This window comes from Miniopterus natalensis, chromosome 12 (genome assembly GCF_054644295.1).
Source record: "Miniopterus natalensis isolate mMinNat1 chromosome 12, mMinNat1.hap1, whole genome shotgun sequence".
Classification (NCBI taxonomy): domain Eukaryota; kingdom Metazoa; phylum Chordata; class Mammalia; order Chiroptera; family Miniopteridae; genus Miniopterus; species Miniopterus natalensis.
This window is the reverse complement of record NC_142092.1, coordinates 58,610,497-58,634,267: the sequence shown is the minus strand read 5'-3', so window position 1 is coordinate 58,634,267 and position 23,771 is coordinate 58,610,497. Positions and strand designations below refer to the sequence as shown.

The window sequence follows — 23,771 nt, the reverse complement described above, 5'->3', positions numbered from 1 at the left end:
GGGAGAGCGGCCGGGGGGCCGGGGAGCGATGCCAAGTGGAGCGGGGAAGGCGCCGGGCGGGCTGCGGCCGAAGCGGGGTGCGGGGGCGCCAGCCTGGCTCGCCGACCGGCGCGCGCCGCTCCGTGCGCCCCGGGCTCCTCGCGCCCGGCTCGGAGCGCCGCGGGCGGGCGGGGGGCGGGGGCCGGGGGCGGGGCGCGGGCGGGGCCGGGGCGCGGGGCGGGGGCTCGGACCCCGGGCTCCAGCCGGCACCGGAAACGCGCCGTGGTCCGCGAGACCCACAGGAAGTGTGTAACTACACCTCCTACGACGCGCCGAGCTCGCAGCCGCAGCTGCCCCGAGGAGTTGGGGCCCGACCTTCCTGCTGGACGCGCGCCCACGACCCCGGTCTCCGCGCCCGACAGGTGTGCGGCCGCGACCCCTGCTGCGTTCTGAGGTGGGCAGCATCCCTTCTCGCCTCGCTCCCGGGGCCGCTGTCCCCGCCGCCCCTCGGGGCTCCTTACGTTTCCACGTACACGCTCTGAGCGGACCTCTTTACAAGACCGTGCTCCCTGTGAGGCAGGTACGTGGCACTTGTTTTAAAGCACTAAGTAGTCATCTTTTACACCCAGGCATGTGTAAGAACACCTCTGACCGACAGACGTACAACCCACCACAGTCACCTCTGCTCGGTGGCATTTCCTAATCCAACTGCAACACACGCGTCTTTCCCATGGAAAGAGTGGAGCCCCTTAAAAACCCCTAAAAGGCACCAAGACGCGGGAATGATACAATAACAGCACTGATACCGCTCCACACAACATGCCAAAGTGTTATCAGGCACCCTGCTTACCTAACAAACATTTTCATAGCATTTACAGTATTCCTGGGGTTTACACTAAGTGCTTAGCGAATATTAATTTAATCCTAAAAACTCTATGAAGTGGATGTTAGCATTGCCCTGTTATAGATGGGGAAGCTGAGGCACAGAGAAATTAAGAAATCTGCCCAAGATCATATTCATCCCAGGCAGTCTAGCTGCTCTTAACTCCCTATCTACTTACAGCACTGAGCATCTCCAAAATAATAAAAATGGTAATAAATAACATTTAGGGCCTATCTGATTAGCCATATGTGAGGCTCACATCTTGGCCTCATCCCAGCTATGACAGGGAAACTTCAGTCACTTCTCCCCCTGAGGTAGGTCGGGGAGGGAAGAATATGACTGAACAAAGGAGAAAGGATTCTTGACACCAGACTCTATCAACAGCCCTCCTGGTCTAGGCTGAATAAAAAAATCTATGCAAACATTTTTGACAAAATGATGTCTGTTAAAAACAACCACACACAACACAGTTAATTGCTACATGTTTCAAATATGTACTCCTGTGGAGAAATTAGAACCAAAAGAATTTAAAGCAGGAACTTCAAGGGAGATTTACACACCCATGTTCAATGCATCATTATTCATCGTAGCCAAGATGTGGACGCAGCCCAAATGTCCATGGGTGGGTGAATGGATAAACAAAATGTGGCATGTACATAAAATAGAATATTATTCAGCCTTAAGGAAAGAAATGAAGTCGCTTGCTAAAATATAAATGAGTCTTGAAGCTTTTCCACTAAGATCATGATCAAGGATGTCCCCTCTCACTACTGCTTTGCAACATCATACTGGAAGTCCTAGCTAATACAATAACACAAGAAAAGGAAATAAAAGTTATAAAGATTGGGAAGGATAAAAATAAAACTGTGTTCATAGGTGACATAATTGTCTCTGTAGAAAATCTGAAACAACTGACAAAAATCCTCCTGGAACCAATAAGTGATTATAGCAAGGAGGTAGGATATAAGGTTAATATACAAAAGTTCATCACTTTCCTATATACCAGCAATCAACAAGTAAAACTTAAAATATAAAACATATTACCACTTATCACCCCAAAAATGAAATATTTAAGTACAAATCTAATGAAATACGTATAAGATCTATACAAGGAAACCTATAAAATTCTAATGAAAAATATCAAAGAACAACTTAATACATGAAGAGATACTTCATGTTAATGAATATGAAGACTCAATATTGTCAAGACATCGATTTGTCCTAGTCTTTCATACAGATTCAGTGCAATGCCAATGAAAATCCCAACATTATTTTGTGTGGATCGACAAAATGATTCTAAAGTTTATATGAAGAGGCAAAAGACCCCAAAAAGCTAATTCAGTATTGAAGGAGAAGAACAAAGTTGGAGGACTGACACTGCCTGGCTTCAAGACTTACTATAGAGCTACAGTAACCAAGTAGTGTAGTATTGGTGAAAGAAGAGACAACAGATCAATGGGACAGAAGAGAGCCCAGAATATAGACTGACAAATATAGTCAACTGATCTTTGAAAAAGGAGAAAAGATATAGTCTTTTCAACAAATAGTGCTGGAACAACTAGGTAGCCACATGCAAAAAAACAAATCTAAGCAAAGCCTTTACTCCTTTCACAAAAATTAATTTACTTAAAATGGGTCACAGATATAAATGCAAAACTGTAAAACTCCTAGAAAGTAACATAGGATAAAACCTAGATGATCTTGGGTGTGGCAATGACTTTTTAGATGCAATACAAGGCACGATTCATGAAAGAAATGATTGATAAGCTGAACTTCATTACAGTGAAAAACTTCCGCTCTGCAGAAGACAATGTCAAAAGAATGAGAAAACAAATCATGGACTGGGAGAAAAATGTTTGCAAAAGACATGTGTGTATCTGACAAAACACTGTTTTACAAAATATACAAAGAATTCTTAATACACAACAAACAGAAAATAACCTGATTTAAAAATGGGCCAAATACCTGAACAGATACTTCACCAAAGAATGTAGAGAGGCAAGTAAGCATGTGCAAAGATGTTCAACGTCATATGTCGTTAGGAAATTGCAAATTAAAACAATGAGATACCACTACACACCTGTTAGTATGGCCAAAATTCACAGCACTGACAATGCCAAATGCTGGCAAGGATGTGGAGCAACAGGAACTCTCATTCCTTGGTAGTATGAATGCAAAATGGTGCAGTCACTTTGGAAGACAGTTTGGCAGTTTCTTACAAAACTGAACATGCTCTTACTATACAAGCCATATGTTTTCCTCCTCACAATTTGCAAAATTAGAAGCTCAAAGTCCTTTTTCTTTGTGTTACTTTTCTAAAAATTTATTATTCTTTTGTTAATGTATAAGCTCAAGTGTTGTTTGTTTGTTTTTGGGGTTTTTTTGCAAGAACATTTGATAGAATTACAGAGGTGGAATAAGTAATTCCTAGAAGAAATGCGTTTATGAAACAAGTTATAGAGGCAAAGAAAGGGTCTTTGGCGCTTGAGAGAGAGGAAGCTAATGCTGACATGCTGGGGGGGTGGGCAGAGGGAGGAGTTTGGATGGGGTAGGGGTGGGGGGTAAGAGAAGGGACAGGAAAAGGGAAAGGCAAAGACAAAGGTGCAGGCTGCTCCCAGGTTGGAGAGCCTAAGCTGAAGTTCTAACCATCCCTTTGAGTAACTCGTGTCTGAATGCTCCCATGTATATGCAATTCATATAATAATAAATACTATTTGTTTTTCTCTTGTTAATTTATCTTTTGTTAGTCTAATTTACAGGGCCCCAGCTGAGAACTTAAGATAGATAAAGAGGAAAGATATTTTTTCTTCTTCTACTTAAGGGGATTACGAGGCACTATGTAAGAGGATTTGTTGAAATGTAAGATGACTAGCAACAAACTATCTTAAAAATGTCTAAATAACTTCAGTCAGTAAAAAGTACAATGGCATGATTTCCCTCATACCATTCTTTTTTTAATTATCATTATAAATATATTTTTAAATGTTTTTATTGATTTGAGAGAGAGAGGAAGGTAGAGGGAGAGAAACATCGATGTGAGAAACATCAGTTGGCTGCCTGCTGCATGCCCCCTACTGGGGATGGAGGCCAAAACCCTGGCATGTGCCCTGACCTGGAATCAAACCAGCAACCTTTTGGTGTGTAGGGTGATGCTCAACCAACTGAGCACACAGGCAGGGCTCCCTCCATACCACTGTTTCAGAAACAGGGCTCAATTGGCTACTGGACAACACATAAAATAGCCATTCAAAGCTTTTGGGAGATCTACAACTTCAACACAGTTAATGGGCAGATCCACAAAATGGGAATACATGTGAACTCATTAAGTCATTTGGAGGAGGTGGCAAGAGAGGCGGCTTCAGGAATGTAGGTGACTACCTTGACTTCTGATACAATACCACAGATTGCCCAGTACTTCCTAGTAATGAACCCTAAGGGGCTACAGATGACCTCATCCAACTCCCTCAATTACTAATGTGAAAACCAGGCCCTGTGGAAAGAGTTTTTTCCCAAGTCCATGTGTTTTAGTGACCAGAATCCAGAATTCCTGCTTCACAATATTTTCTACTTTTATAAAAAAATATTTTCTACTTTTTATTTCCCAAAGTTTTGAGACCATTTGAAAAATGAAGAGAAAACGGAGACATCTTTAGAAAACTTTAGTAGAAAAGGAGCCAGTTGGCAACATCTCAGGTGACCAGGATCTTTGTGGCTAGAAATGACTGGAAGATGCCAAGGGTGTTGTAAGGCTACTACTCAAAGTCAATCCATCTGGGCTTCTTGGAGGGGGAGGTGGGGCCAATGTACTGGGAAGTTTTTGTTGGATAGGGCTTGTTAATTTTGGCTTTGGGCCAGTCCTTTCCCATTTCTGATCCTGTTTCCTCATTATAAAATACATATTAAATCCCTTAACATTATGATTCTATATGAAATGTCAGAATTAGCTAAGTTGCTTAATAGCACAATAATATTAGAGAAAGTAAAAGTATTACACTCAACAAGTATTTTTAACTGATTAAAATGAAAGCTAAGGGCTTTAAAAAAATTTTTTTCTAAAAAAAGACCAACCAACCAACCATTGCATTAGTTTGCTAGGGCTGCCAGAACAAAATACCACAGACTGGGTGGCTATACCAACAAAAATTTCTTACAGTTTAGAAGTCTAAAATCAAGGTGTCAATAGATTTGGTTTCTTCTGAGGCCTCTCTTCTTGACTCACTGTGTCCTCAAGTGGTCTTTCCTGTGTGTGTGCATCCCTGGTCTCTCTTTTGTGCCCATATTTCCTCTTCTTATAAGGACATCAGTCAGACTGGTTTAGATCCCACCTTAAAAGTCTCATTTTCACTTAACCATCTCTTTTAAAGGCTTTATTTCCTAATACAGTCACATTCTGAGGTACCAGAAGTTAGGACTTCAACAGAAAAATTGGGGGGAGAGAGGGCAGATATTTAAGCCTGTAACAACCATCTATTTTAATGTTCTCATTTCAAAACACTGTTACCAAGTGCATACTTCTGGGAAGAGATTATTTTATTTTAGGACATTTTTACATAATTTAAAATAGGATACATATTAGTTGAATTACATTAATATTATTTTCCTATAGATGACATGCCTGGAAAGCTAGTTAACAGAATGAAAAACTGTTTTTGTTTCATTACTCTTCAAAATAGAATTTATTAAGTAGTTTATTATGTGATTCCTATGAAATTGTATTATAGACTATCTTCTTTAAAGTAAGTATATAAAAATCTAAAATATCATTAAGATTTTCATTGGTATACAACCCCAAATTAAAAATTTTAGAACTGACTAGCCATATTTTTCATGGGGAAAAGCTTTAAAAAGAGCTAATGTTACTTTACTGCTTGACCCTGATTAGCTGCTCATAATACTTTTCCTAAAAGAAGATGGTAAATGGTTTATAATGCTCAGAGGGCAAAACTCACAAAATATAAAAAAGAATGTCTTAGAATTGTACTTAATTAAGGTTAAGTTTTTACTAGCTGTTTTAATTATAATTTCAAGTCTTATAGATATAGAAATTCTATTTCTTCCAGAATAAACATGCATATCCTTATAATACAATAAGGAAGAAAACAAACATTAGATTTTAACTGTTGAACCCTTTTACTTTTTGAGCTTAGAGGTCGACATATTTTTTTCCTTTCCTTCACAGCTTGGCCTGCATCTGACTCATTAGCTTCTCCAATTTGATTGCTAGTGCCATGTTTCCTTTAATCTTCAATTTTCCTGACATGAATGCCATTGTTGGTTTTAGTTTCCCTAAAACGAGAAATTGAAAGAGGGAAAAGCATCCATTAGTACCCTTAGGGACATATTGCTTCAAGAACATGCATGATAAAAAGAATCTTGAGTTCTATAAATCTGTGAAGCACAGAAATTTCTATTACAGCATTTTTAAAATCAGTATCCTGGGAAACCCAATTCATAGACTTAGATGTTAACAACATCTTATAATACAAGAGATAATGTGAAAACAACAATCAGCAAAAGATTACAGCAAAAAGCTGAAGATGCAACATTTATATACTCATTGCAGTACTCTCAAGGATACATGGCCCTTAAATTAGTTGAGGTAAACAAATACTATCTATTTTAGTTAATGTTCCACTCTATTATAGTTCATTAAACTTCTAACATTTCAAGTTTAGATTTTTTAAAATCTAAGTGCATATAATATTCCTAAGAAATGATCATTAGAAGTATAGGTATGGACACAAAAGTGTATGTTAGCATTATTTTAACCACAGAAATGCTAGGATATAAAACGTGAGCTTTAAAACATAATTATAGCTAATAACAACATATAATATATAGAAGCTCGCCAAGGGAAGAAACTTTGTTTTTATTTGCAACTCTCATTCTAGTGCTAGTATAGAGTCTGACACACAGAGGAATTAATGAGGAAACAGAGGCTCAAAGAGGATTTTGACTTTCTGAAGGTCACAGCTTGTAAATGATGGTGCTGTAATTCAAAGCCAGATGTGTCTGATTCTCATTTATAGTTTGAGCTATATTGTGCCAATTTATATATAGGTCATATCTCCAGAGGGTACAGTATCTGGTGCATTAGTAAACTTTCACTGGGCCACGTACAGGCTGTTTGTAGAAAAAATGTGTGGGTTAATATATTGTACATATACTGAGATACTAAATACCTTAAATGACTCTGTGTAGGAGTTGTATCAGAGCATTTATAGAGTGGCTATGGACAGAAAGGATCAAGTCCAGTTCTTTCACTTTAATGAATAAACTGAGCTGTGCACTAGTCCAAGGAAATGTGATGTTAAAATACCTAAATTCACAAATAATAGATTAAAAGATAATTTGTAAATAACATGGAAGATACTGGAAGATCTTTATTCTTTAAAGGAACAGAACAGCCCCTCCAAGAACTTACAAACACTAATACTTGGGTACCCTGCAGCCAAAAAACTGGCTCCCTGCTCTTGTCACTCTACAGTGAAGCCCACCAGTGAAGTTCACAAGCCCACCAGTCTCCTCATGCATATAGAGCTTCCAATCAGCTATACAGCCTTGCCTATAAAGATGAATGGACATCAGATGGAGACAAAAAACCAAGCACCCCAAAACAAAACCAAATAAAAGCAATTTGGAGGAAACAGAATGTAGCACAGAAGAAAACTGAAACAAGGTAACTGAACAACAAGTACATTCCGTAATTCATGTCCTCATTGATAATAAAAGATGTAACACCAGTGTAGCAAGAACAGGATGCTAGAGGAGGAAGGGGGGAGAGGAGAAGAACAGGAAAGAGAAAAAGAGAACAGGACGACAAGGGATGGGGGAGGGAGAGGAAGGAGAGGAACAGGGCCCGGGAGAAGCAGAAGAAGGGGAATGGACTGGGAGAGTGAGGGGGGGGGAGGAAGGGGAAGTAAGAGAAGAAAGAAAGGGAAGGGAAGGCAAGGGAAGGCAAAGGAAGGCAAGGGAAGGCAAGGGAAGGGAGAAGGAGGAAGGAAGGAAGGAAGGAAGGAAGGAAGGAAGGAAGGAAGGAAGGAAGGAAGGGAGGGAGGGAGGGAGGGAGGGAGGGAGGGAGGGAGGGAGGGAGGGAGGGGGGAAGAAAGGGAGGGAGGGAGGGAGAGAGGGAGGGAGGGAGAAAACAAAGAGTGAGCTCCTGGAAATTAAAATCTGGTCGACAGTATTAAAATACAGCCCTGGCTGGTGTGGCTCCTTTGGCTGGGCGTTGTCCGGTGCACTGAAAGGTTGCCAGTTGGATTCCAGATCAGGGCACAGGCCAGGGTTTCAGGCTAGATCCCTAGTAGGGGGTGTGTAGGAGGCAACAGATCAATGTTTCTCTCTCACATAGATGTTTCTCTCTCTCTCCCCCTCTCCCTTTCTCTCTCTCTAAAAATCAATAAAAAATATTTTTAAAAAATACAGTAGAAAGGATACACCTGCAGATCCCTGGTCATAGCAGTTACAAACACTAATTTTGGTCTCTCTATTGCAACAGTCTTGAGACCCACTATTGTAAAAGCCTCTCTCCAACCCTCACCCCAATAATTTTTTCAAATAAAGTCTCTCCTTACTATTTAAAAAAAAAAAAAAGTAATAGAAGGAAAAACTACACCTTAAAACAAAAGAATAAGGTGAGTCAATCTCCTAAAAATAAGATGATTAAACCAGAGATGTAATGTTTTCTCCAAAAAGTGAGAACTGAGAAAACCAAAAGGACTATCAAAGAAATAACATAAGATTCATTCCTAGAGGCCCATCAAAATACTCAGGAAATGAAAGAAGAAAAGACCACACCACCTTGATTCATTGTGAAATTTCAGAACACTACAGAGAAAGAGATCATTTTGATTCTGAAGCTTTCCAAAAGGGGAGGGGGGGGGTAAGATACAAAAGATTAAGAAGAATAATAGTATCAAATTCTCAGTAGTAATCTTAGAAGATGGAGCAATGCTTTCAAAATTCTGAGGGAAGTTAATTTCAACCCAGATATCTCTATCCTGCCAAATAATCAATGTGTTGGTAGAATACAAGTAGTTTTAGACAATCATTAAAACTCCTCCTTTTGTATCCTTTCTCATGAAACTACTGGAGAATGTATGCCACCAAAAGGAGGAAGCAAAGCAAGAGAGAGGACATGGGATACAGAAACAGGATATTCAATGCAGGAGAGAGTTAAAGAAATTTCTAGGATCACAGCTGCGTAACAGGCTATTATAATGAGTTATCTGTTCAGATTGTAACAAGAAGACAAAGGGCTCCAGGAAAAAAGTAGACTGACAGGTAATTTGACACATTTGGCAGAGTAGATAATTGTATCAAGAGGTTATGAGAAAAGTGTAGGAAGATTTTGCTTAGTTTCTTTATCAGTATTCTAATGGGAAAAAATAGGGCAATTATTTATGTCCAGGAAAAATAAAAGTTCTCTCTGAGGGGAAACACAATAATAGTATACTCAGCAGCAAACTATGCCAGAATAATAATTATTTAAACACAGTATTAATTTAAGCAAAAATTGTAAAACAAATTGGGATGATAAGAAAGGGGGAGGTGAAGCAGAATCAAGGTGCCATAAAAGAACTTAAATCTTACCTATCAGTCTTTAGATTAGTGAATCTAAAGAAATTAGTGTAAGTACTATAAATGTAACACTGAGAAATGTGAAAACAGTGAAAAATGTAGAGTTACCTATAAAAAGAAATACCAAAAAGACCTGAAAACAGATGACCTCTGGGGAGTGGAAGAGGGAAAGGCCCAAAACACTTTTTAAATATATGTACTTTTAAAAATGGAGGTGATATTTACATGACATAAAATTGACCATTTTAAAGCGAACAATTCAATAGCATTTAAGTATAGTCACAATGTTGTGTAACCACTACCTCTGTCTAGTCCCCAAGCACTTCATTACCCAAAAGGAAACCCTGTACCCTTTACGCATTAGCAGTTCCCCCTCCCTCTGGACCCTGGAGGCAACCAACCAGCTTTCCATGGATTTACCTATTCTAGTTTTTCATATAAATGGATTCATAAAATATGTGATCTTTTGTGTACGACTTCTTTCACTTAACATGTTTTCAAGGTTCACTCATGTTGTACCATGAAATAGTACTTCATTTATTTTTATGGTTGAATAATATTTCATCTTATATAATAAATAATTTGCTTATATATAATAATTTGTTTATCCATTCATCTGTTGGTGGGATTTTGTTTTTTTTCACATTTTGGCTATTGTGCATAGTGCTACTATGAACATGCGTATACATGTATTTGTTTGAGTATTTTCAATTCTTCTGCGTATGTAGGAGTATAAATGCTGGGTCTATGGTAACTTTATGTTTAACTATACCCATATATTTATGGGTTTAACTAAATCTATACATGTATGGTCAACTGCTCTTTAACAAGGTTGCCAAGACCATTCAATGGAGAAAGAATAACTTATTCAACAAGTGGTCTGGGACAAATGAAGGTGGACCCTTACGTCACACCATAGACAACATTAACTCAATATGGGTCAGATACCTAATTATAAGAGCTAAAATTAAACACTCCTACACAAAAACATAAGGGTAAATCACCAAAACTTGAATTTGATAAAAGATTCTTAGATCTGATAGCAGAAGCACAAGCATCAAAAGAAGAAAAAACAGATAAATTGGTCATCAGAATTAAAATCATTTGTTTCAAAATATATCATCAAAAAAGTGAAAAGACAACCCACAAGAACTGAGAGAACATATTTTCAAATTATATACCCAACAAGGTATATAATCATCACGCTGTATACCTTCTTTGTATCTGCAATATATAAAGAATTCTTAAAACTCAAAAACAACAACAAACAAACAAAAACAACCCACACACCTCAATTAAAATAGGCAAAGGACCTGAAGAAACATGTCTTCAAGGAAGATATACATATGACCAATAAGCACATGAAATTATGATGAACATCATTAGTCATTAGGAAAATGCAAAACAAAACCACAATGAGATATCACTTCACACTTACTAAGATTGCTATAAAAAAAAACACAAAAAACTAAAAGAATGAGTGTTGGTGAGAGTAAGGATACAGAGAAATAGAAACCCTCATATACTGCTAGTAGGAATAAGTGGCACAGCTGTTATAGAAAATAGTTTAATAGTTCTTCAGAGTTAAAAATAGAATTACCACATGACCCAGCAATATAAGAGAAATGAAAATATACGTCCACACAGAAGCTTGGACACAAATGTTTACAGCAGCATTATTCATAACAGCCAAACAACCATCACCAGGTGAACAAATAAGCTATGGTATGTCCATACGACAAAATATTAACTCATAAGAAATGAAATATTGATACATGCTACAACTTGGATTAACCTTGAAAACTTTAGGATAAATGAAAGGAGTCACACACACACACACAAATCACATATTGTATGATTCCATTTATATAAACTATCCCAAACTGGAAAATCTATATAGATAGATAGAAAGCATATTAGTGGTTGCTAGGGGATAGTGGAGGCTGGAATGGGGAGTGATACTTAAATGGTATGGGGAGTTTTGGGGTGATAAAATTTTTGAAACTAAAGATGGTGGTTGATAGCATTGTAAATGGACTAAATTAAATGCCACTGAATTTTACACTTTAAAATAGTTAATAGTATGTTATGTGAATTTCATCTCCATTTTTTATAAAAGGGAATGAAGTACTGATATATGCTACATCAAGAATGAAACTTGAAAACATGCTAAAGAAGAAACACCCTGAAAGAAGCCAGTCACATACTGTATGATTCTATTCATATGAAAGTCCAGAATAGGGAAATGTATAGAGACAAAAGTAGAGTAGTGGTCGCTTAGGACTGGAGGCAGGTAGATGGGGGAGATGAGCTAATAGCTAATGGGTACGGGATTTTGTTTAGAGGTGAGAAAATGTTCTCAAAGCATCTGTGCTAATGGTTGCAAGTATCTGTGAATATGCTAAGAACTATTAACTGTACACTTTGTATGGTTTGTGAATTATATCTCAATAAAGCTGCTTAAAAATAAAAGCTATTAATTATCATATAACAATAAATTGAATGAGTAATTAAAAATTTTCCCACAAAAATCCCAAGCCTAAATGTCTTCACTAGCTAATTCACAGGATACAAAACCAACACACAAGAATTAACTGTATTTATGTGTACTAGCAACAAACAATTCAAAAATAAAATTAAGATAATAATTTCAATCACAATAGCATAAATAAGAATGAAATAGAGGAAAAAGCATGAACCATAAAAGATGATAGATTAGACTTTATTAAAACTAAAAACTTCTGTAATTCAAAGAGCACCATTATGAAAATGAAAAGATAAGCCACAGACTGGGAGATAATATTTGCAAAACGACATGCATCTAGAATTTATAAAGAACTCTTACAACTTAATAAAAAGACAAGTCAATTTAAAGGCAAGCAAGAGATCTAAATAAACAGTTCATCAAATATAAATAGCTATTAAGCACATGGAAAGATGCTCAACATCATTAGTCATTAAGGAAATAGAGATTAAAACTATAATGAGATACCACCACACACCTACTAGAATGGCTATAATGATAGACATTGCCATTTGTGACAACATGGATGAACCTGGAGGGCCTTATGCTGCATAAAATAAGCCAGTCACACAAAGACAAATACTATATGATTTCTTGTATCTGGAAAAATGTTGAATGCACAGAAGCAGAGAGTAGAATGGTGGTTGCCAGAGGTTGGGGGGTGGGAGAAATGGGGAGATATTGGTCAAAGGGTACAAGCCTTCAGTTAGAAGACAAGTAAGTTCAGGGGATCTAATGTGTGGCATGTTGACTATAGATAAGGATACTGTGTATTTGAAATTTGCTGAGAGTAGATCTTAAGTATTCTCATCACACAAAAATAACTATGTGAGGTGATGGATGTGTTAATGAGCTGATTTTAGTAAGTTCACAATGTATATGTATATCAAATCATGTTGTATACCTTAAATATATAGTTTTCATCTGTCAATAAAGCTGTAAAAAAAGATACTAATAAGTGTTGGTGAGGATTTGAAAAATTAGAAACTTCATATATTCCTGCTGGAAATGTAGAATTCCTGCAGCCACTTTAGTAAAGTTTGGCAATTTCTTAAAAAGTTACATGTTAACTTACCATATGACCCATAAATTCCACTCTTAGGAATCTACCCAAGAAAAATGAAAATATACATCCACACAAATACATGTATGAGAATATTCATAGCAGCATTATTCATATAATCAAAAATCTGACACAATCCAAATGTCTTCCAGCTGCTAGGTAGATAAAAATAATATGTGGCATATCCATATAATGGATTACTATTCAGCAATAAAAAGGAACTGAACTATTGATACATGCTACAATATAGATGGATGAATCTCAAAAGCCTTATGCTAAGTGAAAGGAGCCAGGTACAAAACATTATATATACTGCTTGATTTCATTTATATGAAATGTCCACAAACAGCAAATCTGTAGAGATAGAAAGTAAATTAGCGTTTGGCTGGCTGCGGAGTGAAAATGCAGACTGATTGCAAAGAGACATGAGAGAATTGGCGGCAGCAGTGGGGGAGGGGGGGTGATGGAAATATTCTCAAACTGAATTATAAGTGATGGCTGTACAACTCTACAAATTTACTAAAAACCATGTACATGTATAGTGTGGGTGAATGTCATGGTATGTGAATTATTCCTCAATAATACTATTTTGAAATGACTTAAAAAAACAGCTAGTAGGGGTGGGTGGGGGGAGATCAATGGGGAAAAAGGGCAGACATCTATAATTCCTTCACCAATAAATTTAAAACAAAAAACAACATAAAAAACAGCTAGTAAGCACAATATCCTATATAGAATCCCTCCTCCCAATATATTAATCAGGTAATCTTGTATAATTTATTTGCTATCACAATGCTTTACCATACAGTGGCCTCTACTGGCAAAAAGGAGAGGTTTTGATTAGTTAATCATTAGTTGCTTTCAGTTTTTATATTTATACTGTATCCACTATGCAAATTAGGCCATAGAAATGGCTATTGGTTTCTTAAAAGAGAATGCTTAGGATTATAAAGTCTATATTGTGCCCATTGAAAAGAAGGTAGATGAAGTAAAAACGAAAGGAAATAAGCAGAAGCAAACTCACTCCCAATCTAAACTATTGCTGACCAATCTCCCCTAGTCAATCCAGGAAACAGAAAGCATATCCACAGAAAGATATAAATGGAAGGACCATTATTACAAGCTTATGATACATAAATAAAATATAAATTAAAGAAGTAACTTGATTACTTCACCTTTAGAGGACAGAATAGCATCATGATTAAGAGCACAAGCTTGGGCTTGGATTCAAATCCTAACTCCAACATTTTCTCAATTCACTATGTGACCTTGGATTTATTATTTAACTCTTGAAACTTCAAAGCACTCTTTTAAGTATTGCTTAACTCACAGTAATCATTTAATAAATATTCACCATAATTATTGTTATTTCTGTGTAGAAGATGACAAGTTTTTATTTTAAATGGTCATTAAGTTAAAAAAATTACATATAAGATTCAAATTTACCAAACATTTATTGAGCATCTGTTATGTCCAAAACAGTGTTTAGCTTTATAAGGAAACAGTTGTTTTAACACTAAACAAACACTTAAAAACTATTGAAAATAATTAAAGAGATAACTATTCATTAACACTGAAAGATGTTATAATGTACTAAGTGTAAAAGATTACCAAACAGCAGTAATGCTGTAATACTGTTCTTATAAGCACATGTATATATTTATATACATTCACAGAAATATATACAACTATAAACCAAAATCGACTGATGGTCATCTCTCTGTAGTGTGATAAAGAATAATTTTACCTATCTCATTTTTTCTTATATATTTTTAAATTTTTGCACCATGAATATTTAACACTACTAGAGAAGTTGAAGAGACTCAATCATTAATTAGTAACATCATACAGAGATTAGCTCAGATAGTATGTAGGCCATTAGCATCCTGGATTAGAATTGGAAGGCAAGACCTACAGGGCACAGAATACACTGAGATCTTCATTTTATGAAGATTAAAACAGAGCATGGAATGAATAACCTAATTTATTAAATGAAAGAATCTTTAGATTAGAATGTTATAATGTTAATGCTGCTTCTAATAAATACATATGTTAATTAACTTACCATTTGGAGTACTGTTCCAAGAGTAGAAAATTAAAAGAAAATTACCCTAAAAGTTTTTCAGGGACAGTTAGATGTACATGGGCAGAATAGAAAATTATGCAAAAGGTTCTCTTGGTCAGGGATGCCACAGAAATCAGGGCCACTGGGCCACGGGAGAGGGCGGCTATTTTCTACTACAATAGCTGGCACCATTGAGGCACAACCTCGCTCTCAATAAATGAGCTGCAGCTGAGTCAAGCACTTCTGGTGACTCAGGTGTTGCTGGAAATGATATCTTAGTCCAACTAGTAGAAATGAAGTCCACCTAGGAGTCCTTCTGAACTCTGTCTCTGTTCCCAACATTATCTTATTAATTATAAGTAGTACAAAAAGGAAATTCTGACATCTACTCCCCATTTGTTGGTTAAAGTAGAAGGGGCAATAGAAGTAACAGTAATTACTTCCCAAGATGCGCTTTTTAAAAAACTTTTTCAATTATAGTTGACATTCAACATTATTTTAAATTAGTTTCAGATGTATAGCACAGTAGTTAGACATTTCTATAATTTACAAAGTGATCCCCCAATAAGTCTAGTAACCACCTGGCACCATACATAGTTATTACAATATTATTATCTTCCCTATGCTGTACTTTACATCCCCATGACAACTTTGTAACTACCAATGTGTACTTCTTAATCCCTTCACCTTTTTCACCCAGCTCCCCAAGCCCCTCCCATCTGGCAATCATCAGTTTTTTCTCTGTATCTATGAATCTGTTTTATTTTTGTCTGTTCCTTTATTTTGTTCTTTAGATCCTACATATAAGTGAAATAATACAATATTTGTCTTTCTCTGACTTATTTCACTTAGCACAATACTCTCTTGGTCCATGTTGCTGCAAATGGTAAGGTTTCATTCTTTAGGGCTGAGTAATATTCCATCACATATATGTAACATATCTTTTTTATCCACTTGTCCACTGATGGGCACTTAGGTTGCTTTCATACCTTGGCCATTGTAAATAATGCCGCAATGAACACTAAGGATGTATATATCTTTCCAAATGAGCATTTTGGATTTCTTTGGATAAATACCCAGAAGTGAAATTGCTGGGTCATGAAGTAGTTCTATTTTTAATGTTTTGAGGAACCTCCGTACTATTTTCCATAGTGGCTGTACCAATCTGCAATCCCACTAGCAATGTACTTGTTGTTTGTTGATTTATAGATAAATTAATGAAATTGAAAACTCACCTGAAAACATTTTTACAAAATCATCAGTAGACATACTCATCACCACATCTGCCTGATCAGATGGCTGTCCATATCCAGCATTCCCGCTCTTGTTTTTAAGATCGAGAAACCATGTTCCACCATCTTCACCTACACAGAAAATAAAGATATAGAAATAAATGACAAAGAAGCCCTGTTCTTCTTAAACTTAATAACTGCTACAGTTAGAATAATCTTACATACTGCTGTTTCCCAGGTTAAAATCCCCAGGCCTCTGTCAATTTCAGCAAATATTTATTAAGTATTTATTATGTGCCAGGCACTAGAGTAGGCTCCGAAGACTCTGCAATAATATGGTTCTTACAAAAGAGGAATTGGAGGGTGATGTGGAGTCAGAAAATCACAACTGAGGCTGAGATTTAAAAGTTAAGTAAAAATTAGCTTGATAAGGAACTGAAAATAGTAGGACCAGAAGGTAGAGAGTGGATAGTGGCATCAGATGAGCTCATAAAGCAGGCAAATGAGAGCAGTGAGCCATGTAACATATGTATTCATTGACTTCATCCTAAGGGATATGCTGTGGAGTGACACAGACATGTATTTTAAATAGATCACCTTAACAACAGTGTAGAGAATATATTTGAGAGGGATAAAAGGAATTCAGAAGACTAGTTAAGATGGTGTGGGATAATTCAGGAGCTTGAGGATATATGCCTAGATCAGGATCATGACAGTGGGAATAGAGAAAAGTAGACATATTTGAGAAATAATTTCAAAGCAGGACCACAGGACTAGGTAACTGTTTGAATATGAAGAGGAAAAAGTGGGGAGGGTGCATACAAATGATTTACTTAGTTTGGGGCTTGGGGAACGGTAAATATTGGTGTGTTTTTTACTGAGAGAAGACTAAAGAAGGGCAGATTTAACAGGTTGTGCCAAAGGCATCTATTGGGAATGGCGAGTTGCTTTGGACATTTTCAAATTGAGGCATCTTTGTAAGAGCCAAGTGAGTATGTCAAATGAAGTCTGACTAGACTAGAAATATAGATATATAAGTAATCAGTTCATATGGTCATCGAAGTCATGTGAGGAGCTGGCGTTTCCTAGTGAAAGTCTGTCGAGTGCAAAGACAGTGACCTGAAGAACGTCCCTGAAGGACAAAGAAGCATGACACAGGAGACTGAGAAGGCATGATTACAGACAGAGAAGAAAAGCAAAAGCTATTATGAAAGAAGCCAAGGAAAGGGAGAATTTCCAGAATGAAAGAGTGGTCAACAGCATCAAATGTTGCAGAGTTGTGAGAACGTAAGAATGACAAATGGGCACCGGTGACACAGAAGCCACCAAGAACCTTGGTGAAAACAAATTCAGTGGAATGGAGAAAAATGATACCAGAGCAGAGTGAATTGTAAATGAAAATAAGTTTTGCTTATTGTGTTTTGTTGTGTTTGTTTAAGACATCAAATAGACTGAGAAAGATAAAATACGTTTGGGAAAGAGGCTGCAGGACGAACACGTGGAAGAGAGGGCATAATAAATAACACAAAGTTCCTGAGGAGGCCAGAGCAAGTGGAATTTAGAACTTTGCTACTCAAAGTGTGACCCGTGCACTGCAGTACTGTCATCTCCTGTCAGAAATGCAGAACTCAGACCCCACCTCAGATCTACCTACTGAATCAAATTCTGCATTTTAGCCTGATTCCAGGTAATTAGTATGAACATTAAAGCTTGGGATGCACTGATCTAGAGTTGAGTTCAGTTGTATTGGCAGGGGAAGAAGAGAGAATGATGCCTATAATGGTTAATTTAATATCAGATGAAAGCAAGCTGAAGCAATTTCTCCATAGGCTTGTATTATCTCCATGAAAGAAGAGATGGGATTATCCCCTGAAACTGGCAGGGAAGTGGTGAAGGGAGAGATGGAAGATTTGAGGAACACTGAGAAGGTTTAAAATAGTCACTGTGGAAAACAAGGCAGTAAGCTGATCACAGAAACACAGAATTCTGAGGTGCTGCTTAGACCCCAGCAGAGGAAGGACACTGATAAATTTCTACTGGTACAGATTCACTGGGTGGTGTGATTTTTGTTTGTTTGTTTGTTTGTTTGTTTCTCCAGCAGGATTTAGCACTCTGGATGCAACTGTGGGGCAGCCAGATAATTTGATTTAGGCAGGACTAGGGTTTTGGCAGACGGTGACATAAGCACAAAAGGTCCAGAAGTTTAGAATACAGGCAAGAGAGTGATTAAATCAATGGACATTAAATCAATGTTCGAAGGACAGAAAAGGAAGTAAAAACAGGAAGGTACAGATGAATTAAGATAAAATAGAGGAGACAAAAAATAAAAGAACTGATAATGTCAAAGTCTGCATACAGTGAGAATGAAGTACCTAGTTCTTAAAACTGTCGTTAACATGTGTTAATACTACAAAGAAAAATATTAAGAGGTTTTAAAAAGCTGACTACATTCCAACTGACTTGAATAATCTCAAACATAAAAATGGCAAGGTGCCCATGGTGGATGATAAATTACTGTGTTACACTAACTGTCATGATCCACATGCCCTTCTAAGTAGGATTTTCTCTCAATTATACATGCCAAGGAGTTATTTAACACTGGAAGTATCTGTAATGAAATTTTATTTTATATGTGTCCATATACACTGATATTAATTCAAAAATACAAATCAGTAGTTATTTGTTATTCTGAAATGTCTACATTCTAGGGTAAGGGTTCCAGATACAGCCACCTAGACAGGTGATTATTAACTGGAGGCTGATTTTCGTTCAAGGGAAATACCCTACTTCGTTTCCTAAAAGACTCAGATTGCCAGATGTAATCCTTACCCGAGAGCTCAAACTGATAAATCGCTTGAGTTGTTTTAACTACATCATCGCTGAGAGAGTCCTTGACAATTCTAAACGTTTCTTCCACAGATCCAGAAGGTGGTTTTGATGATAGCTGCGACTTTTCTTCTTTCAGCTGTGGAACAGCACCTGCAAAATATTGTTGATGAAAAATAACTTTAAAGCCTAGGCAATATAAGGCCCCACACAGAATTAACAGGACAGGCTTGCGACCAGTTAGACCTGTCTGACCAACATAACCTTAAATACATTCAATGGCACCTAAAAGCATATATCGAACTAATGGAGTAAGAGCCAAACACATCGATTATGACTCTAAATGTAAATAAATGGTTTATACTCTCCAAGTAAAAGGCCGAGTCTCGGGTTAGGTTTTAAAAAAAGCAAACCACTACTAAACTATACAATATTTCTAATAAATGGACCTAAACAAACTATTGGAGTTTTAGGGGTAATAATTAATCACTCCTTTTTCATCCACTCTGAGTTCTACAACCAAATGACAAAGGAACACACCAGAGTCGGAAAGATGGAGGCATCAACTGTGTAATCAGTAGCGCTGAACTGGGGATAGTAGTCAGTAGACTGGAACTATGTGAGCTTTAATGGGAAAGATACATTTAGAGCATTTCAATTACTTACAAAAAAGACATGTAGCTAGCAGCCCCAACACAGCCTCTCCTAACTTCACACTAAATAAATATAAAAATGTTAAAAAAAAAATTTTTTAAGAAAAATACTAAACATGATCTAGACTGACACACAATCTACAGTCAGGATGTAGGAAGAAAGGTCAATAACTCTAAGGTAGACGAAGTCAGCCTCCGAAACACAGGACTGCTTGTGTTTTATGCCTTGTAAAAGATCTCAAAGGAAGAACAGCTCTGCTCACCTGAACAAAGAAGAAAGGTTCTCACATCTTTAAACCACTGGATCACACTCTGGTCTTAGACTAAAATCTATCCCTCTGTTCTATAATGCTGCTTTTCAAGAAAGCCCTCATATTTCTTCTTTTTCCTATTTAAAGTAGCTATCTTTTATAACAATTTTAAAAATTTATTGATTGATTTTGAGAGAGAGTGTGTGAGAGAGAAACATCGATGTGAAAGAGAAACATCCCGCACATGCCCTGACCGGGGAATTGAACCCACAACTCAGGTATGTGCCCTGAGCAGGAATCGAACCCACCACCTTTTGGTGTACAAGACAATGCTCCAACTAACTGAGCCACACCAGCCAGAGCACCTCTATGTTTCAAATCCAATTTCAAAGCTCATAGCTCCCAAAACCAGAGGAGCAGACAGAAGGGGAGGTCCTGGTGGTTCACCCTGGCAAGTACATGCCATCCTGATGAAGACAGGGAAGGGAAGGACCCTGGTTGGCATCAGGACATGCTGAAGAGAGTAGTTTTAAAGCAGAGGAGGTAAAAGAAGGTCCCATGTCAGCCTTGCACACAGGCACTAGCTATATGCCTAATAGGTACCACAACAGAAACTATAGCTCTGAGAAAGGATTTCCACCAGATAGACAGGGAGGGGAGCCAAAAGCAACCTGCACATCCCTATCATTTGACTCCACTAACGCTTGAGATATCTGCTAATATGATTATGAATTAACAGGGGAAAAAATATCCGATGCTTATGAAAGAACAACGCAGTGCAAGGGTAATGGAAGGTTATTCTGAACAGCAAAAGTCCATCTCTAAAAATAATTTACTGTAAAACCCACAAGAATTCCTCCTCATGGAAACTATATGAAACAGAAAGTCATATATAACTGAGATGAACAGACAACAGAGTAAAATGAAAAGAAAATGGGAAACATGAGAAACAAAAAACACAAGAGCAAAATTAAAATGAACATTAGAGGCAATATGGAACAGAGATGAAAGTGTTAAAAATCTTAACAGTAATACAGGAAAGGTCTCCCAGAATGCAGAAGAAAAGAACAAAAGATGAGAATAATAAGATGGTGATAACTACAGGGAAAAGGGAAAGGGTAGCCAGGCTAAGAATATGTTTTTGAGGAGAATTCAGAACAACTAGAACAGAAGCTACTAAAACTGTAACTTAAAAAAATGAAACTGGAGGTTAAAAAAAATAAAAGAACATGATGAGTGGACCCCCTGAAATGTACTGGCAGGGGGATGTCAATGAAGAAATGCCAGTATTGCTCTTAATATAAAAAAAAGCATTACTTTAGAATTATGGACATAGTTTATATTATATTACATAATTACATACATAATTATATAAAACAGATATACATAGCACAAATACCAGAAAAGGCACAATTAAATGTTAACAGGATTATTAAAGAGTGGGTGCAATGGAAAGGTGAGCCTCTCTTCCCCTTTGGAAATGAGAGATACACACTGACCTCTGAGAGGTAAATTGTAAAGTCAACATATATGGATTTGGATACTAATGTAAAATACCACCTGAAAGAGACAAGTTAGATCCCAGGCCAGATATATTGGACTATGACCTATGTGAATATATTAATATATCTACAGAAAATGTCAAGTAGAACTGCAGTTGACTGGAGCAGACGAACCGGGAAAAGAGAGCTAGAGAAGTAAATGCTCTCTCCAGCACTGTGTGGCCAAGACGCGCTTTCGCCGAAGGAACCTGAGGATTCCGACCTCAAAAGAATGAGGGCGTCTCTCGTGGGGAGATGATGTATGGACTGCAGTCAGTGCACCTGACATATCCCGATCCCATAGGCAAAGTCACGTGAAAGCCTGATGCCAATAAACATTCATCGTACATTTTACTTATCTAACCTCTTGTCCAGATTCCATGGCCGTGAAACAACCTGCTGACTATGATTCTGTTCCCTGTGTAATTATGCCCAAAGGGAGAGAACAGGCTGATCACAGCAACTACACATTTAGTCCATAAGATGGCAACTCCACATTATAAATTAACAAATTGGATTACTGCAGCGGGGGGGATATATATATATTTTTTAAATATATCTTTATTGATTTCAGAGAGAGGAAGGGAGAGGAAGAGAGAGAGAAGCATCAATGATGAGAGAGTCATTGATCGGCTGCCTCCCGCACACCCCCGGCTGGGGATCGAGCCCCCAACCCGGGCATGTGCCCTGACCAGGAATCAAACCTCGTTCTCCTGGATCCTAGGTCAATGCTCAAACGCTGAGCCATGCCAGGCCGGGTGTGGGGGGTGTGGGGAGATATTAATTTAAAGGACTTTAAGTATTCAGGAGTTAGGAAAGCAATTTAAGTTTACTGGTTAAGGGTATGGGTTTTGGAACTGGAGAAAGATGAAATTAAATCCTCACTCTGTCACCTGTCAGCTGTGTGATCTCAGATGTAAAATGAGGATAATAACTGTGTTGTAGGAGCATAAGTATTTTAAATGAGACAATACATGCAAGTACATAGTACAGTGTTTGGCACACAGTAACTGCCTAATAAATATTTGTTGAAAAACAAAATAAATATATGTGATCAATGAGTGGTGCTTATTATTTGAATTTGGAATTTCAGTGAGCTCAGTTCACGTAAATCTTCCTCCAAAAAATAGATACAAACTTAGAGTGCTAGACAAAAATCAGGATTTTGGACTTGTCTCTATTAGAGGACCAAACTCTATTAGATTTTGATAAGCCCCCTAACTAATTTCTGCCATTCTGTAAAAGGCCTTTTTGAGATAGACTGACAGTCTTGTTTTCATACTCTCATACATCTATGTGGCAACCAAAAAGAAGGTCTCATTTTTAAAATTAAAAAAAAAAAAATTAATTTTAAAAAGAGCGGTCTCTGGGTGGTGGGATTTTGATTAACTTTTTTCCTTTCTATATTTTTCAAATTTTCTATAATCCAAAAGAATTTTCCCATGTAATTTTTTTAAACTATCTCCGATAATTTGGAGAAATAAAAGATGAAGATAAAAAGGATAAGATTAAGCCAGAAAGGTCCAGCATGAAAATGCATTGGGGTAAGGTTCTGTAAGTTCGCCAAATATATAAAGGAAATTTTTCTTAAATTTTCTAGCAGCCGTCTACAGAACCCAGTATCACTCAGGAGATACAGTGTTCATAAGATAAAAATAAAGTAAGGGCTCAGAAGAACAACTATACTTGTTAATAAACCATGAGAGAAATTCTTCTCAAGGGTTTTCATTAAAGAGTGTTTCTTCTGACATCTTTCGGTAAGCCAGTGGCATAATGCCAGAACACAAAGACCAACATGTAAACTCTGGACCAATTCAAGGGGGCTGTTGTTTCTGAATTACAAAAACAAATAAAGTAAAACCAAAACCTCCTCTGAAGTTAATTTCTCCCATAAAGTAGTCACATTGCACCAACTGTGAATGATGTTAGATATACCTTTTTCCCCCCATTGATTTCAGAGAGAGGAAGGGGGAGGGCGAGAGAGAAACATCAATGATGAGAGTCATTGATAGGCTGCCCCTTACTGGGGATCGAGCCCGTAATAGCAAGTGCCCTGACTGGGAATTGAACTGTGACAGGGCAGATGTACTTTGATGTGACACATTTTCCCTCAAAATAAAATAACAAACACATCAACACAAAATACCTAGACAGTGCCATGGAAAAGAAATAAG

At 37.3% G+C, this 23,771-nt stretch overlaps 1 protein-coding gene across 1 annotated transcript in view; it reads right to left on the bottom strand.

The window, feature by feature from the left end:
- Nucleotides 1-5,371: 5,371 nt before the first annotated feature.
- The window catches only part of HSDL2 (hydroxysteroid dehydrogenase like 2), a 46,647-nt gene continuing 28,247 nt past the window's right edge, over nucleotides 5,372-23,771 (bottom strand). Inside the window, exons 9-11 of the mRNA XM_016213746.2 lie at nucleotides 19,156-19,305; nucleotides 16,330-16,458; nucleotides 5,372-6,148 (exon numbers count right to left, since the gene is read on the bottom strand). Of these exons, the coding sequence (XP_016069232.1) occupies nucleotides 6,036-6,148; nucleotides 16,330-16,458; nucleotides 19,156-19,305 (392 nt within the window). The 3' untranslated portion in view covers nucleotides 5,372-6,035. The remainder of the gene's footprint in view (nucleotides 6,149-16,329; nucleotides 16,459-19,155; nucleotides 19,306-23,771) is intronic.